Below are 15,437 nucleotides of genomic sequence, written 5' to 3' on the forward strand. Positions count from 1 at the left end.
GTACGTGACGGCAGGACTAACGCGAGAGCTGGAATTTGTCTTAGTCCTCGAACACAATCATTTAACGATCGAAGCACATTCCTGCAGGAGAAATAGTCTTAATTAAAATTCTGGCAAACTAAGTTAGCATTTGATCTTGGTAAATCATTTTTGCTGTATCAGGTCTTGGCAAAATTAAAGGACCAGTGTGAAGGCCATTGTACATTAGTGAAAACATGTTATATTTAATTTCTGCCATGGATCCCTGATTCCTACACACTGCTCCTTTAAGTCAAGACATTAATGTACTGTACCAAGTCCAAACAGCAGGATTTTTACAACGTTCAGGGTCTCAAACTCAGAATTATGGTCATTTTATCAACATTTCAAGACAGTTTTTGAATATTTACACACAAAGATCACGTGACATGGATACAGGGATGTGACTGGCTCCTGAGCACACGAGTCGTCTACTGCTTTTACAGTTATTACAGGGTCGCTGGTGCTTAATGTCCTGTGTGTGTGTTTATATGGGCAATATTGAAGTAAAATTTAATTATAAAGCACTGCTTGGCTCTGCTCGGATCAGTAAGTTTGCATAAAAGCTTGTGTGTGTGTGTGTGTGTGTGTGTGAGAAGGGCACACTGGTCCAGTTATCTAGATGAAGTGCACTTCCTTTACAAACATGTTTTTTTTTTGCTTTGTTTTTTAATGGATGAAAAGTCCATCATCAAAGTTAAAAAAGGTAAAAATTAAAAAAACATCACGGAGGTAAACATACTGAGGATCAAAGGTCATCTGACTTCATCTTCCCGCTCTCACCTTCGAGGAGTCGACAAATCCTTCTGCACATCAAAAGGCTCAGATGAAGCTCTGGTGCCGAGCCGCATTGCTGCATGAGCAAAGCTGTGGCGGATCAAGTGCTCCCTTCGTCACGTAATACTGTCTCCGTGATGAAGAACCTCGAACATTGAAAAGGCTGTTTCACCTCCTGAAAACTCTTCAGAGGAGTTTATGTCTGGCAGCTGCGACCGGGTCCGGCTGGCCGTCAGGATGAACCACAGAGACGTGAGCGACACATTTAGGGCCCGTCCACACGAAGACACGTTTTCCTGTAACCGCACAACTTTAGTATCGTTCTGGCCGACCATCCACAGCAGCCGGTGTTATCGAAGCCTGAAAACTGCATCTTATGAATACGGGTCCCAGAGTGGGAAGATTTGAAAACGCCCCCCATGGCATTGTCGTCTGGACGGTGAAAACGCATACTTTAAATCGTTTAACGCATACTTTATACGTTAAACGATGCCGTCATCTCCCCACCTCGGACCACTAACCCCCGCGGCGTCACATAACAACAATAATGCTGCTGAGACACGGACCCAGAACTGGACTCTGAGCGACTGCATGTGAATGAATTAGGCCGACCACATATTTCTCCCTATTCCCTGATGGTCGGAATAAGTCGTTAAATTGGTCGCTAGTAGCTTTTTGTAAATAAAGTTGATAAGAAGGTCTGAAAAGTGGCTAAATCTACAAATCCACAGAGGCACCCTCTGCTCGGTGAGGACACTAACTACCACAAAAGTCTCCACTAACACCAGAAACAGTCGATTTCTCTCTAGGATGGAGGAGGATTTGGGAAGTCTCCAGATTTGGCGAGAAACCCGCGGCCGGTGTCTGTATCATAGCCTACATAGCGTCTCTTCTTCTCCGTTGTTGGTGTGTTTCTGTGGCAGTTACAGCGCCACATCCAGGCCTGGCATGTGTACTACAGCGTTTGGAGTCAGTTTCACTGGTTTCGTGTGGACGCAGATATTTCTTGAGCCGTGTCCGTGTGGACGGAAAACTTTTCAAGAACGCCGGAGAATAAAAGGTCGCTTTCGATCATGTGGACGCACCCTTAAACTGAATCCCACAGAGCTGCCACAGTCAGCAGCGGTTAAGGAGAGAAAAAAAAGTAAAATGTAACTGATGTAAGTATTGGGATGCAAAAATATGCTGTGTGCTTTCGATGTTAGACCAGAAGAAGTCCTCAAACTGGAGTTAGAGTTGCAGACGGGGAGGTCAGAGGTCAGGGTGTGGAGGGCTTGTGGAGGATGCCCTGCAGGTCCTCTGGTAAGGCCAGGATGACGGCCTCAATGTGGGCCCTCAGCTTGGCCACAGTCCCCGGACGCACCGGCAGCTGCTCTCTCTCCGCCTGAGTCTGAAGAACAGAGCAAAGTAAAACAAATCATTCGCAAATTTTAAATCCACAGTGACACTTTCATATGAGGGGATGTCAAGATGCAAGGACTAATGGAATCAACAGAAATTAAAAGGATAATTCGGGTTTATTACATTATTTATATTTTCTAGGACTAAAAAAAATGGGAGCACCTCTATGTCCCACTCTAATTTTGCCCCAGCACCGCTCACATGACTTCAAAGCACGCCCGTCTTGTCTCTTTGTTATTGCAGCACCAAGCAGTTTTCCTCTTTTATTGGAGCGATTGAGCAGTTTGAGTAAGGGCGCATTCACACTGTCCTTCTGCACCGGGCCAAAACCGTTTTTTTGGCTAAAGCCTAGTGCGTTTGAGCAGTGTGAGTGCACCCGTTCGGCGCATAACTGCGGACAGCTGGCCGTCCACGGCCCGTCTGAGAGAGATGGGCTTTTGTAGAGCACGTTTGCACATGTACGAGCACGAGGCCTACGGCGGTTCTGATGTCATTTTATGTGCGCCTGTTGGGACATAGAAAAAAAAAAAAAGACTGACTAAGTGCGGACATTTAACAACAACAACAATGGCGGTGAAAGGTTCACGTTGGTGTGATGTGGAGGTGGAGTGTTTACTGCAGATTTGGTCGATGAAAAGATTCAAAAACAGTCGACAAGACGCACAAAAACTCTGAGGTCTATGAAAAGATTTGGAAACAAAGAGACGCATCGCGATGACGTCATCAATGCGTGTGAAGTGTTACGGCGTGATGACGTATAGGCAGCAAGAAGCATTTGCGCGAGGCCCAGGTAGTGTGAGTACAAACGGGCCTGGGGCGCGGGGGGAGAGGGAGGGGGGTACCCTAAAGCCCGGGGCGCGGTGCGGAAGGACAGTGTGAGTGCGCCCTGAAGCGGGTTGAAATCTCGTCTGCTATGGAGCGATATCGAGCAGAGGGGCTCTGACCGTCAGGAACGAACAACTCACAGGCTCTGCTGTCCATCATTTCTATCCGTAATAACAAAACAAATTGAGATAAAGTTGTACTCCGAAAGAGTTTAGATATGTTGTTGTTAGCTCGCTTTATTTCCTCTTTCAGAGTTTCCATCTTGTCACGTTCGCGGCCACTGTTAGGGATGAGCGTGTACAGCATTATCTGTATTAACAGGTGCTTTCTTTAGTGAGTTAAATGATCAATCACCATTGTTTTAACTCATTTTTTGATAGACAGGAACTTAAAAGACAATTAGATAGATGAAAATCTTACGGAGTACAACTTTAACTGCAGTGGTATTAGTAAGAGCACCAGTTTTATCAGCACTGGCACAAGTTCAAGCAACAGTTAGAACAGTATGAGAAGTGATTGAAACCAGTTTGTACGGACCAGTTTCTCTTTCAGCTTCAGGACCAGATCAACTGTCTCCACCTCCGAGTGCTTCTGGACTCTCTGCTGCAGATCCTACAGACAGACAGACAGACAGACAGACAGACAGACAGACAGATGAGAGGTGTAAACCATCATGTTACGTTATCACAGAGCAGTCAATCCGGGGACTTCTTTGTGCTTTTCAGATGACATTAAATCTGAATAAGTACACAGTGGTGTAGTGGTTAGCACTGTCGCCTCACAGTGAGAATGTTCCAGGTTCGCATCCCGACTGGGGCCTTTCTGTGTGGCATTAGCATGTTGTCCCCGTGTCTGCGTGGGTTTTCTCCGGGTTCTCCGGTTTCCTCCCACAGTCCAAAGACGTGCAGGTGTTCGGTTCATTGATGACTCTAAATCACCCGTAGGTGTGAATGGTTGTCTGTCTCTGTTCGTCTCTATGTGTCCTGTGATAGACTGGCGTCCTGTCCAGGGTGGACCCCGCCTCACGCCCGATGCCAACCCCCCCCGACTCCAGCGCGACCCCGACCCCGGGATAAGCAGTTTAAGATGAATGAATGAACAGCTTTGAATAAAAATACATATTTATTTATTAAATACCTCACAGTGGAGAGGAGTTTAAGAAGTATACTGCAAAAGGTTTTAATTTTTGGTCGGTTGATGTATAAAGAGTTTATACTTTTAAAGACCTCTCCTGCGATTCAGAAAAGTCTGAAAATCTTAAATATCAGTTGGTGTTTTAGGTTTACAGAATCACTCTGACTGTACCTGATCTTCACTCTCCCTCCCTCCCTCCCTCCCTCCCTCCCTCCTCACCTCCTCACACAGCGCCTCGAGGTGCAGAGCCTCCAGTTTCTGGGTCATCTCTCTCCTCCTGTTGCGGAACCAGCCGTCAAAGTTTGGAGACTTGAGGAAATTCCTTCAGACGGAGAGAAAAAACACAGTCTACATGATGCGGAGGAAGCCAAATCATTTCTACATTATCGTGCTGTTTCTGTCTATAAATCAGTAAAACTCCACACTTCCTGCTGAGGTTTCAAATTAAAAGCCCCCCAGGAAAAGGAGGAAATTTACTTTATTTGTCTATGTTTCAGCAGTAATTATCATTTAAACTTACTTTAAAGTGTAAATGTGGCGCAAAATCATCCCATGGTCTTTTTCGGCGCTTACATACATAAAAAAAAACGTTGTTTTTTCCGTGTATCAACTACTAATGGAGAAAACTGCTAGAGTCGCTAACAGCTGGACGTGGCTAACAGTGATTAGCTCGGGGCAGCACGGTGAAGGCTTCAAAGGTCTTTTTTAAACACTAATGCTGCTGAAAATAACAGCAAACCTCTGCAGCAGCATGAGAAGAGTCCCTACACACAAAACAAAGCACCAATGGGCTCCTTCCTTTGGGATTGACTTTGGTAATCCACTTGAATGGACTTTACTATGAGAGGAGCTGGTACAGGGGCCAGTAGGTGAGTCTTTAAAACACTCTTTTAATAAACTCTGGGTTCACTAACTACTTTGTTGGTGCTTTGTTTTGTCAGTAGGGACTCTTCTCATGCTGCTGCAGAGGTGAAGTGTTATTTTGAGCAGCATTAGTGGTTAAAAAAGACGTTTGAATGCCTTCACCGTACTGCCCCAAGCTAATCAGTGTTAGCCACGTCCGGCTGTTAGCGACTCTCCAGGGTTTCTCCGTTAACAGTTGTTACACTAAAAAAAACAGTCTTGATGGCTTATTTGATGTATATAAGTGGGAGAGGATGATTTTGCACCTTTAATATGAGCCTGGTGGTGTGGCAGTTTCCCAGACAATCGTGTTAAAAGAAGTTATATCTATATATTGTGTAGAATAGAGTTATAATACATCCAGAGACACAAGGTTACAACACAGAAAATACATTTTATTTTAGTTCCAGGGACCCGTAACATCCAACGGCATTGTATGTATTCATCAACATTAAAACTCTGTGTGTGTGTGTGTGTGTGTGTGTGTGTATGTGGAAATACGGAAATATTTGTATACAAAGCCACACACACGCGATCAATGCGTGTGACGTGTTACGGCTTGATGGCGTATGGACAGCAAGAAGCATTCACCGAGGCCCAGGCACTGTGAGTACAAACAGGGCTGGGCCGCGGGGGGAGAGGGGGGGGGGGGGGGGTACGCCCTAAAACTCTGTGTGTGTGTGTGTGTGTGTGTGTGTGTGTGTACCTGTAGAGTCCTATCCAGTCTCCCTTCAGTCTGGATGTGAGCTGAGGTCCAGCTTTCTCCAGCGTCTTCATGAAATCCTGCTGGATGAACGGTCGCAGTTGAGGAGGACTCTTCCAGGGACTGATGGACTTCTGGAGAGGCATCAGACTGGCCACGTACCGCTCCTGTAACAAACCAAAACACACACACACGCGCAGTTAAATCATTTCAGTTCATCAAAAACACTACCGTCCCTGTGCAGGTGACATTCAGACACATAAACACGTCACCTTTAAAAACATAAATACAAATAAAAATGGTTGTTACCAGAGGAATGATGAAGCTCTGTGTCAGTTCTAAGAAGTAGCGTCGGAGAATTGCATTTTGGGCTGCAGAGGGTCTCTTCTGTTGAACGCCCTGAAAAACAAACCAAAAACAAAGATTAATAATAGTTATTCTAATTAATAATGACACTTATCAAACATTAAGCTCTAAATACGATTTATTTTTTGGTCTTAATGCTCAGAAAGTTTTAAAACTGTGTTCTCAAACTGTAACAAACCCTGTTTTTTTGGTTGATAGATACTTTATTCATCCCCTCACAGTACCCATAATACGTACGTACGTCATTCAACAATAAAGGAAATATGAATAAATAACAATATAAATAAAGAATGATACAGTAATAAAAGAAGTGAGGAGGTGGAGGGTGGATTGGGGAAGAGTACAGAGGAGAGAGCCGGTCTCACCTTCTGAAGCTGTTTGATGATTTCTTCATCTTTGTTTAGATACGGCTTATATGCAGTGTACACACCTGAAACACACACACACACGCACACACACGCACACACACGCACACACACCCACACACACACGCACACACACGCACACACACGCAGATGAAGAATGTGACAGCTGGTTTGACAGTGACTCAACAGTTCCCCCTGGTGGAGAAGCTGCTGCCTCAAAACTGTGAGTTTGTGAGAAAAAAAACACAAAAAATAAGAATTTACCGGGTTTAGAGTCAAGAGTTTTGAGGTTTTTCAGTTTCTTGACTTTCATCTGCTTGGCCATTTCTCCTGAGAAGAGCAGACATGCAAAGATCAGATTTTATATCATATATATAAACTAAAAACAATAAACTTAATTCATAAAAACACCTTTCATAAGATAAACTGAAGCTCAAACTGCTTTTAAAAAAACACAATCAAATCAAAAACGCAGGTATTTGGAGAGAAAACACAAAAAGTGACAATAGCAAAATCCCCAAAAGAAGAAATAGGAGAATATAAAACAAGTTAATTATAATAAAAACAATTTAAGATACTTTAACATATCATCAGCAGATACTGGTCCCAGTCTGTGGTTTTCATTCACTGAGACGTTATATTTAAATGTACGTCGTGACCCACACGGCGGAGCGTATCTGGACAGACACGTGAAGGAGCGGTGAAACTATCAATCAATCAATCCTTTATGTGTTAGGGACGGTGCACATTAATGAACAACGATAACAACATATCACTGTAAAAGTGCCGGATTATAGCAAAGATGCTCATTTGCATCCGTAGTCCCTGCTAAAATAAATATATAAAATACAAATAGAAGAGACAAGACACGCCGCACAATGCATTACACACTCAGGAGGACACCAGACCCACACAGGATAGAACAATGAAACAAAACGCAGTATGACACAGTTGAGTCAGTGTTCGCACTTTTGATTTGATTTAAGCCACTTTTTGAGTCGACCTGTAAAAGAGTAATATGCGGGGCATTCCCTTATTGTTATGATAAACGTGTCCATGCCTTTATTACCAGTAGGCCGGACTACTGTAATGGTCTCCTTGCAGGTCTTCCCAAAAAATACAATCTAAAAACACGGTTATCATTTCTTTTTTCTTTATATTTTTCCTAATTTTATGACGACAACCACAAATTGACATGATTATATTTTTTCATTGTCCTGTACACATACTTGTCGCAACGTTGAACCTTTGGGTTAATTTGATCATTTTAATGATTTAATCTATTTTACAATTCAATTATTTAGAAATGTTTGAAATAGTTTGTTTTTCCTGAGGTCAAATTGACCTTGTACTTAACATGAGCTACTCTCCTTGATAATGGACATTTCTTTCATTCCAAATACTATAAATAACACAAACTACTGTATTTTTCGGATTATAAGTCGCAGTTTTTTTTTCATAGTTAGGCGGGGGGTACGACTTCTACTCTGGAGCGACTTATGTGTGAAATTATTAACACATTACCGTAAAATATCAAATAATAGCCCGGGCTATTACAGTTTAAAATGTAGTTGGAAAATAGTTGAAAGGGAATTTTGAGTGCGGCAGACACTTTAAAATGGAAGGCGTGGAAACGGCTTTCTGCCTTGTCCGCCACTTTTTCTCTTTGTTTTCTGTGTGTGAGTGCGCCCTAAGGGCTAAAGCCTAGTACCTTTAAGCAGTGTGAGTGCAACCGCTCCGCGCATAACTGCGGTCAGCTTGCCGTCCACGGCCCGCTTGAAAGAGGTGGGCTTTAGCGGAGCCGTTTGCACATGTACGAGCACGAGCGTGCGCACATGTACGAGCACGAGCCCTACGGCAGTAGCGTTATGTCCGCCTGTTCGGACATGTAAATAGAAGGAGGGACCATGCACGGACATTTAACAACAACAACATTGGTGGTGAAAGGGTCACGTTGGTGTGATGCGGAGGTGGAGTGTTTACTGCAGATTTGGTCGATGAAAATATTCAAAAACAGTCGACAAGACGCACAAAAACTCAGAGGTCTGTGGAAAGATTTGGAAACAAAGCCACACACATGCAATCAATGCGTGTGACGTGTTACGGCGTGATGGCGTGTGGACAGCAAGAAGCATTGGCCGAGGCCCAGGCAGTGTGAGTACAAACGGGGCTGGGGCGTGGGGGGGAGAGGGAGGGGGGACAAGTACCCTTAAGCCCGGGTCGCGGTACGGAAGGACAGTGTGAGTGCGCCCTAAGGCTGTCAGACAAATGCGGTGCAGTAAGTTTTTGCTTCTAAGATGAATTATAAAGATGTATAAAATGGAAATCAGGTTCAGACCAGAAGGACACTTAAGTATGTGAACGAGTGTACGTCTCTGTGAGGCTGAAGATGTTGTTGTTGTGGACTGCATCACATTGCAATATCACGTCATTTGTCCTTAATAACAGACAAACATCACATTGAACTTCTTGACTAGAAGCAGCTTCCTCTACCTGCTTGCTTCATGTCTCCGATGCGGATGATGTGCGGCCAGTGCTGCAGGGTTTTAGCAAAGAAGGGATTGGTCACTCCCAGAATGACTGACGGCCTGAAGAAAGAGCAACAATAGAAATTCGATCATTATCAGCTTTGGCAAATACTAACAAACCTCTGTGCATGATGATTACAGGTGATTCCAACAGTAAACGCCAACTTCCTACCACCTTAAATCTTTAAGGATGGAGAGAAATCATGACTGCAGACATTTACAGTGTCTATCTTTCTGGAAATATAGTGTTATTTCTCATCATCTCTCATCTCATCTTCATCTGCTTATCTGGGGTCGGGTCGCGGCGGCAGCAGCTCTAGCAGGGACCCCAAACTTCCCTTTCCCGGGCCACATTAACCAGCTCTAACTGGGGGATCCTGAGGCGTTCCCAGGCCAGTGTGGAGATATAATCTCTCCACCTAGTCCTGGGTCTTCCCCGAGGCCTCCTCCCAGCTGGACGTGCCTGGAACACCACCCTAGGGAGGCGCCCAGATGACCCTGAACCACCACAACTGGCTCCTTTCAACGCAAAGGAGCAGCGGCTCTACTCCGAGTTCCTCACGGATGCTGAAAATCTCCCCCTCTCTCTAAGGGAGACTCCAGCCCCCCTCCTGAGAAAACACATTTCAGCCGCTTGGACCTCGTTCTTTCGGTCATGATATTTTTAACTGTTGGAAAATTTCAACTCTCAGTGCGTTCACATGCACATCAGTAACCTGAAAATGTCCATAACCTGGTGAAGAGAATAATCAGACTACTGAAGTTCCCCTGTTTACATGAGCGGGGGTTGAATAGGAACTTAACCTCCAGTACAGTAGGGGGCGCTCTGCCAACTTACAGCTGGACTGAATTCGGCTTTTTTACCCGGTTCACCTTTGTCAAAATCATAAACAGCCGACTTTTGCCCTGAATTACAAGAGAAACGGGTCTTCTTGGTAGTGATGTTACTTGCCATGGCAAAATCCTCCCTCTGTTTAAAGGCAACACTCTATTGTTGTTGGGATAAGCTGTTTACATGCATGAATACCACGTTTACTAAAGGAGTTCTCTAGGTCTGTTAACCGATGGTATGAAAACTCCGGTTTTACCCAGGGTACGATGTTTACATGGTGTCTGAGAAACCGGAGTATGTCCTTAACCTGAATATAATCAGGTTTTTAAACTGCATGTAAACGCTCTGACTGTGACGAACACAGGTTGAATCATCAGTTAAAATGATGAGACACTGAGCTGCAAATAATCTGCTGCGGAGGTGAACGGTACATTCAGCAGATGCAGGTGTGAAGCGACACGCTCAAGGTTGACACAGTTCGTCTTTACTCACGGAGCCTGCGTTCTGGTGGTGTACTCCTTGAACTCGCTGTCGTGGATGGTGAAGTACGGCCGGAAGTCACTGCTGTAACGCAGAGGAGAGATACAGCTGCAGAGAGAGACAGAGACAGATAAGTTAATGAGCCTTCGGCGCAACTAAATACAGCTAATGTTATTATTGAAAGAAAATAAAGCATGTGACATGTAACCAGACTGTAGCTAGGCAACTCCCTTACAAACAGTTCACTGAGGGCGCACTCACACTGTCCATCCAACATCTTTTCTTTAAGACTAAAACTCAGAATAAACATTGGATTTTTTTCCAAATTTGATATAAAATGCTTCTATACCTTCTGGCATTAACGACCTGCCCCTAACTGTCTCAAACTCACCTGACCAGCGCCAGCACAGTATCCGATGACTCAGCTGGCGAGGGCGCCATGACGACGAGTGCCTCCCCCAGCAACACCAACTCCCACAGCATCTGGATGTGGAAGAAGACCGGGTAGAAACACCTGGAGGGGGAGAGAGATTTAGAGAGTGTATGAGATGCTTTTATGCATTATGATGGCATCACAATGGCTAAAAAATGGACAAAAGAATTTATAATGTGTCTGAAATATGCATTAGCTATCAGCCATCCAAGGATTTAGGGCCCGTCCACACGAAGACGCGTTTTCCTGTAACCGCACAACTTTAGTATCGTTTTGGCCGAACATCCACAGCAGCCGGCGTTAGCGGAAACTGAAAACTGCATCTTTTGAAACCGGGTCCCAGAGTGGGACATGGCGTTGTGGTCTGGACGGCGAAACAACATACTTTGTTAAACGATGCCGTCATCTCCCCACCTCAGACCTCTAACCCCCACAGCGTCAGATAACAACAACAGTGCTGCTGCGTGGAGAGAGACACGGACACACAGACTGAACTGGACTCTGAGTGACTGCATGTGCAGATATTTCTCCCTTTTCCCTGATGCTCTGAATAAGACGCTATATTGGTCGCTAGTAGCTTTTTATAAATTAAGTGGCAAAGAAGGTCTGAAAACTCTCTAAATCTAGCGAGACAGTGCCTTTGAGTGCTTTGTGACGGGGAAGGAGCTCCCAGCAGCACCCTCTGCTCGGTGAGGACACTAACTACAGAGTGATTCATGTATCAGAGTCCAAAACACCACAAAAGTCTCCACTAACACCAGAAACAGTCGACAGATTTCTCTCTAGGATGGAGGAGGATTTGAGAAGTCGACAGTGTTTGTATAATGAGTCTGCACAACAGCATCTCTCCCTCTCTTCTCCATTGTTGTGTATCTATGTGGCAGTTACAGCGCCACACCCAGGTCTGGCATGTGTATTTTAGTTGGTTTCACTGGTTTCGTGTGGACGCAGATATTTCTTGAGCCAAGTCCGTGTGGACGGAAAACTTTTGAAGAACGACAGAGGAAAAAAAAGGTAATTTACCATCGTGTGGATGTACCCTCACCTCACTGATATGAACGAATAGCAGAGAAATTAAATGAAACAGAGTCTGAGGCAAACTGCTGCAGTACCACAACTGGACAGCAGGTTGTGACAGAAGCATGTGTATTGTGTAGAAGGAAAACAGCAGCCTCTTCTACACAGTTTCTGCACCACTGCCGTGAGAAGGCTTTGCCATTACGCAGGCTGTTTGCTACAGTGTGTGATTTTAAAAGCGTGAGGTGTAACACAACACGTCGGCATCTTGTGTGCATGTAGTTCCCCCCCCCCAAGCAATTTCCGTCAAAAGCAACTGGACTTGGTTATTTGTTATTGTTCCTAGACAAATAACCAAGTCCAGTTGCTTTTGACTTAGGGCGCACTCACACTCTCCTTCCGCACCGCGCCCCGGGCTTTAGGGTACTTGTCCCCCCTCCCTCTCCCCCCGCGCCCCAGCCCCGTTTGTACTCACACTGCTTGGGCCTCGCGCAAATGCTTCTTGCTGCCTATACGTCATCACGCCGTAACACGTCACACGTCACACGCATTGATTGACGGCATGGGGATGCGTCTCTTTGTTTACAAATCTTTCCGTAGACCTCAGAGTTTTTGTGCGTCTTGTCGACTGTTTTTGAATCTTTTCATCGACCAAATCTGCAGTAAACACTCCACCTCCGCATCACACCAACGTGAACCTTTCGCCGCCATTGTTGTTGTTGTGAAATGTCCGCGCATGGTTCCTCCTTCTTTTTTCTATGTCTGAACAGGCCCACATAAAAGGACGTCAGAACCGCCGTAGGACTCGTGCTCGTGCACGTGCGCACGCTCGTGCTCGTACATGTGCAAACGGGCTCTACAAAAGCCCACCTCTCTCAGGCCGGCCGCAGTTATGTGCGGAGCGGGTGCACTCACACTGGTCAAACGCACTAGGCTTTAGCTGAAAAAACGGTTTTGGCCCGGTGCGGAAGGACAGTGTGAGTGCGCCCTTAAATTGCTTTGGGGATAACGATGACCTGGACAAATGAGAACATTCACAGGCTCATGTAGTTCCACCGTTACACAGACATCGATTTGGCTCTGTTAATACCTCCGCAGCGGGGTTCACGCCAGAACAACGGTTCGTTTTGCAGAATGACGAGACACGAATAACGGCCCAACATTCATAGGCAGTGTGAAAGGTGATACCATGACCTGCAGGTCTCACCTGAAGAGGTCGACTTCATGGATGGTTGGGAGCACGATGGACACCTGGCTGTCACTCTGAAACACACACACACACACACACACACACACACACACCCTTTCAGCTGAAATAATCATGTATGTTCACACACTTCATGCCAAAACAAAAACCAAATGAAAACAATTTGTTAAGTCATTCATTTTTTTAACATGTGTGATCACCTGGGCGGACTGGACCAGCTGTGAGGTTCCTGGTTTGTCGTAAGAGGTTGGGATGCGAACCTGCAGCAGAAGCACACAGATTCAACTCATCAGTCATCATCAAGTTATCACCGACTATCACTCAGAATATTAACTCTAATATTAGATCGTTCAGATCGTTAAAAGTTCATGTTTTCTCTGTCGTCTTGTACACAACAAATACTGTGAAGCGTCTTTTGAATAACCATATTCAATGTATTTCATGTTTTAAATGTATGATGTCTAACGTATATACTCATTACTTTCAACACGCATCCCCTGTCGTGACATAACTAACTCTTATTGTGAGGCCACGCCCACATTTCCTTGTTTGTTTAAAGCTTTGTCGAAGGCCTACAGCCAAGACATGTTGGCGGTTTTAATGACTATCCAGCCACTATAATAAAGGCTTTTGAATTATTTCCTTCCACCATCTCATTGTGGAGTGCCTTCCTGTTTTTCAGACTTTTCCCCCGTTTTCCAAGAGTGTCCGATACTTGCTTTGTTTACATTTGAGTCAGTCTTCTTCCTTTTTTCTGTGAAGCAGTCGTCTAAAAGGAAATGCCTAGATATCAAGTTCACTCCAACTGTGCTCTTACACAGATATATATATATATATATATGTCATCTCATCTCATCTTCAGCCGCTTATCCGGGGTCAGGTCGCGGGGGCAGCAGCTTTAGCAGGGGACCCCAAACTTCCCTTTCCCGGGCCACATTAACTAGCTCTAACTGGGGGATCCTGAGGCGTTCCCAGGCCAGTGTGGACACATAATCTCTCCACCTGGTCCTGGGTCTTCCCCGAGGCCTCCTCCCAGCTGGACGTGCCTGGAACACCTCCCTAGGGAGGCGCCCAGGGTTCATCCTTACTAGATGATCCTGAACCACCTCAACTGGCTCCTTTCAACGCAAAGGAGCAGCGGCTCTACTCCGAGTTCCTCACGGATGCTGAACTTCTCCCCCTCTCTCTAAGGGAGACTCCAGCCCCCCTCCTGAGAAAACCCATTTCGGCCGCTTGTACCAGCGAACTCGTTCTTTGGGTCCTGACCCAGCTTTCATGACCACAGGTGAGGGTAGGAACCAAGATTGACCGGTAGATCCAGAGCTTTGCCTTCCTCAGCTCTCTTTTCGTCACAACGGTGCGGTAGAGCGACTGCAACACCGCCCCCGCTGCTCCGATTCTCCGGCCAAAACTCACACTCCATCGTCATATGTGTGTGAAATATATACATTCATTCATTCATCTTCAACCGCTTGTCCCTGTGGGGGTCGCGGGGGGCTGGAGCCGATCCCAGCTGTGTTTAACATAAAAATCACGTAGGTAGAACAAAAGCTTTTACTTAGTTTATGGATGGTAATGGATGGTAAATGGACTTGTTCTTATAAAGCGCCTTTCTAGTCTTCTGACTACTCAAGGTGCTTTCACAGTGTTTGTCACATTCACCCAATCACACAGACATTCACACTGATGGCAGCGGACATCTACAGACCATCTAATTTAACCATTCACACCAAATTTACACACCCATGCGCAGCACCAACCAAGTCATGCTGGTTCGTTGGGAAGGAGGTTAATGCTCCGACGGTAAAAACTGTAATGGCCATTTTTCAAAGGGGTCCTTTGACCTCTGACCTCAAGATATATGAATGAAAATGTCACTCATTACTCACTGACTACAAATCGGAAATTGAACTGAATCCACCTGAAGCAATTTGGGGTTCAGTGTCTTGCCCAAGGACACTTCGACATGTGGATCGAACTGCCAATCTCTCGAATGGAGGACGACCCACTCCATCACTGAGCAACAGCCACCCCGTTTATAGTTACCTTTAATATCTATACACCTGTGATACCTATAAACTGTCTGCGTCTAGTGTCCGCACTGAGCTCGGGAAATGAGCGTTTAGTTTTGCTGCTCCCACTGCATGAACCTTTCTACAAAATGATTTAATTCATTCATTCATTCATCTTCAACCGCTTGTCCCTGTCGGGGTCGCAGGGGGGCTGGAGCCGATCCCAGCTGACATCGAGCGTGAGGCGGGGTCCACCCTGGACAGGACGCCAGTTTATCACAGGACACATAGAGACAAACAGAGACAGACAACCATTCACACCTACGGGTGATTTAGAGTCATCAATGAACCGAACACCTGCACGTCTTTGGACTGTGGGAGGAAACCGGAGAACCCGGAGAAAACCCACGCAGACACGGGGAGAACATGCAAACTC

General features: G+C 45.5%; 1 protein-coding gene across 1 annotated transcript in view; it reads right to left on the reverse strand.

The window, feature by feature from the left end:
• Window positions 1–1,603: 1,603 nt before the first annotated feature.
• Window positions 1,604–15,437, reverse strand: part of dennd6a (DENN/MADD domain containing 6A) — a gene marked incomplete at its 5' end in the record, with an annotated part of 26,498 nt that continues 12,664 nt past the window's right edge. Inside the window, 12 exons of the mRNA XM_083938638.1 lie at window positions 1,604–2,185; window positions 3,559–3,633; window positions 4,375–4,477; window positions 5,765–5,928; window positions 6,071–6,160; window positions 6,493–6,557; window positions 6,757–6,822; window positions 8,986–9,080; window positions 10,345–10,440; window positions 10,724–10,846; window positions 12,990–13,045; window positions 13,190–13,249. Coding sequence (XP_083794764.1) covers window positions 2,054–2,185; window positions 3,559–3,633; window positions 4,375–4,477; window positions 5,765–5,928; window positions 6,071–6,160; window positions 6,493–6,557; window positions 6,757–6,822; window positions 8,986–9,080; window positions 10,345–10,440; window positions 10,724–10,846; window positions 12,990–13,045; window positions 13,190–13,249 — 1,125 coding nt within the window. The 3' untranslated portion in view covers window positions 1,604–2,053. The remainder of the gene's footprint in view (window positions 2,186–3,558; window positions 3,634–4,374; window positions 4,478–5,764; window positions 5,929–6,070; window positions 6,161–6,492; window positions 6,558–6,756; window positions 6,823–8,985; window positions 9,081–10,344; window positions 10,441–10,723; window positions 10,847–12,989; window positions 13,046–13,189; window positions 13,250–15,437) is intronic.

Source organism: Echiichthys vipera (assembly GCF_963691815.1).
Source record: "Echiichthys vipera genome assembly, chromosome: X".
NCBI lineage: Eukaryota > Metazoa > Chordata > Actinopteri > Perciformes > Trachinidae > Echiichthys > Echiichthys vipera.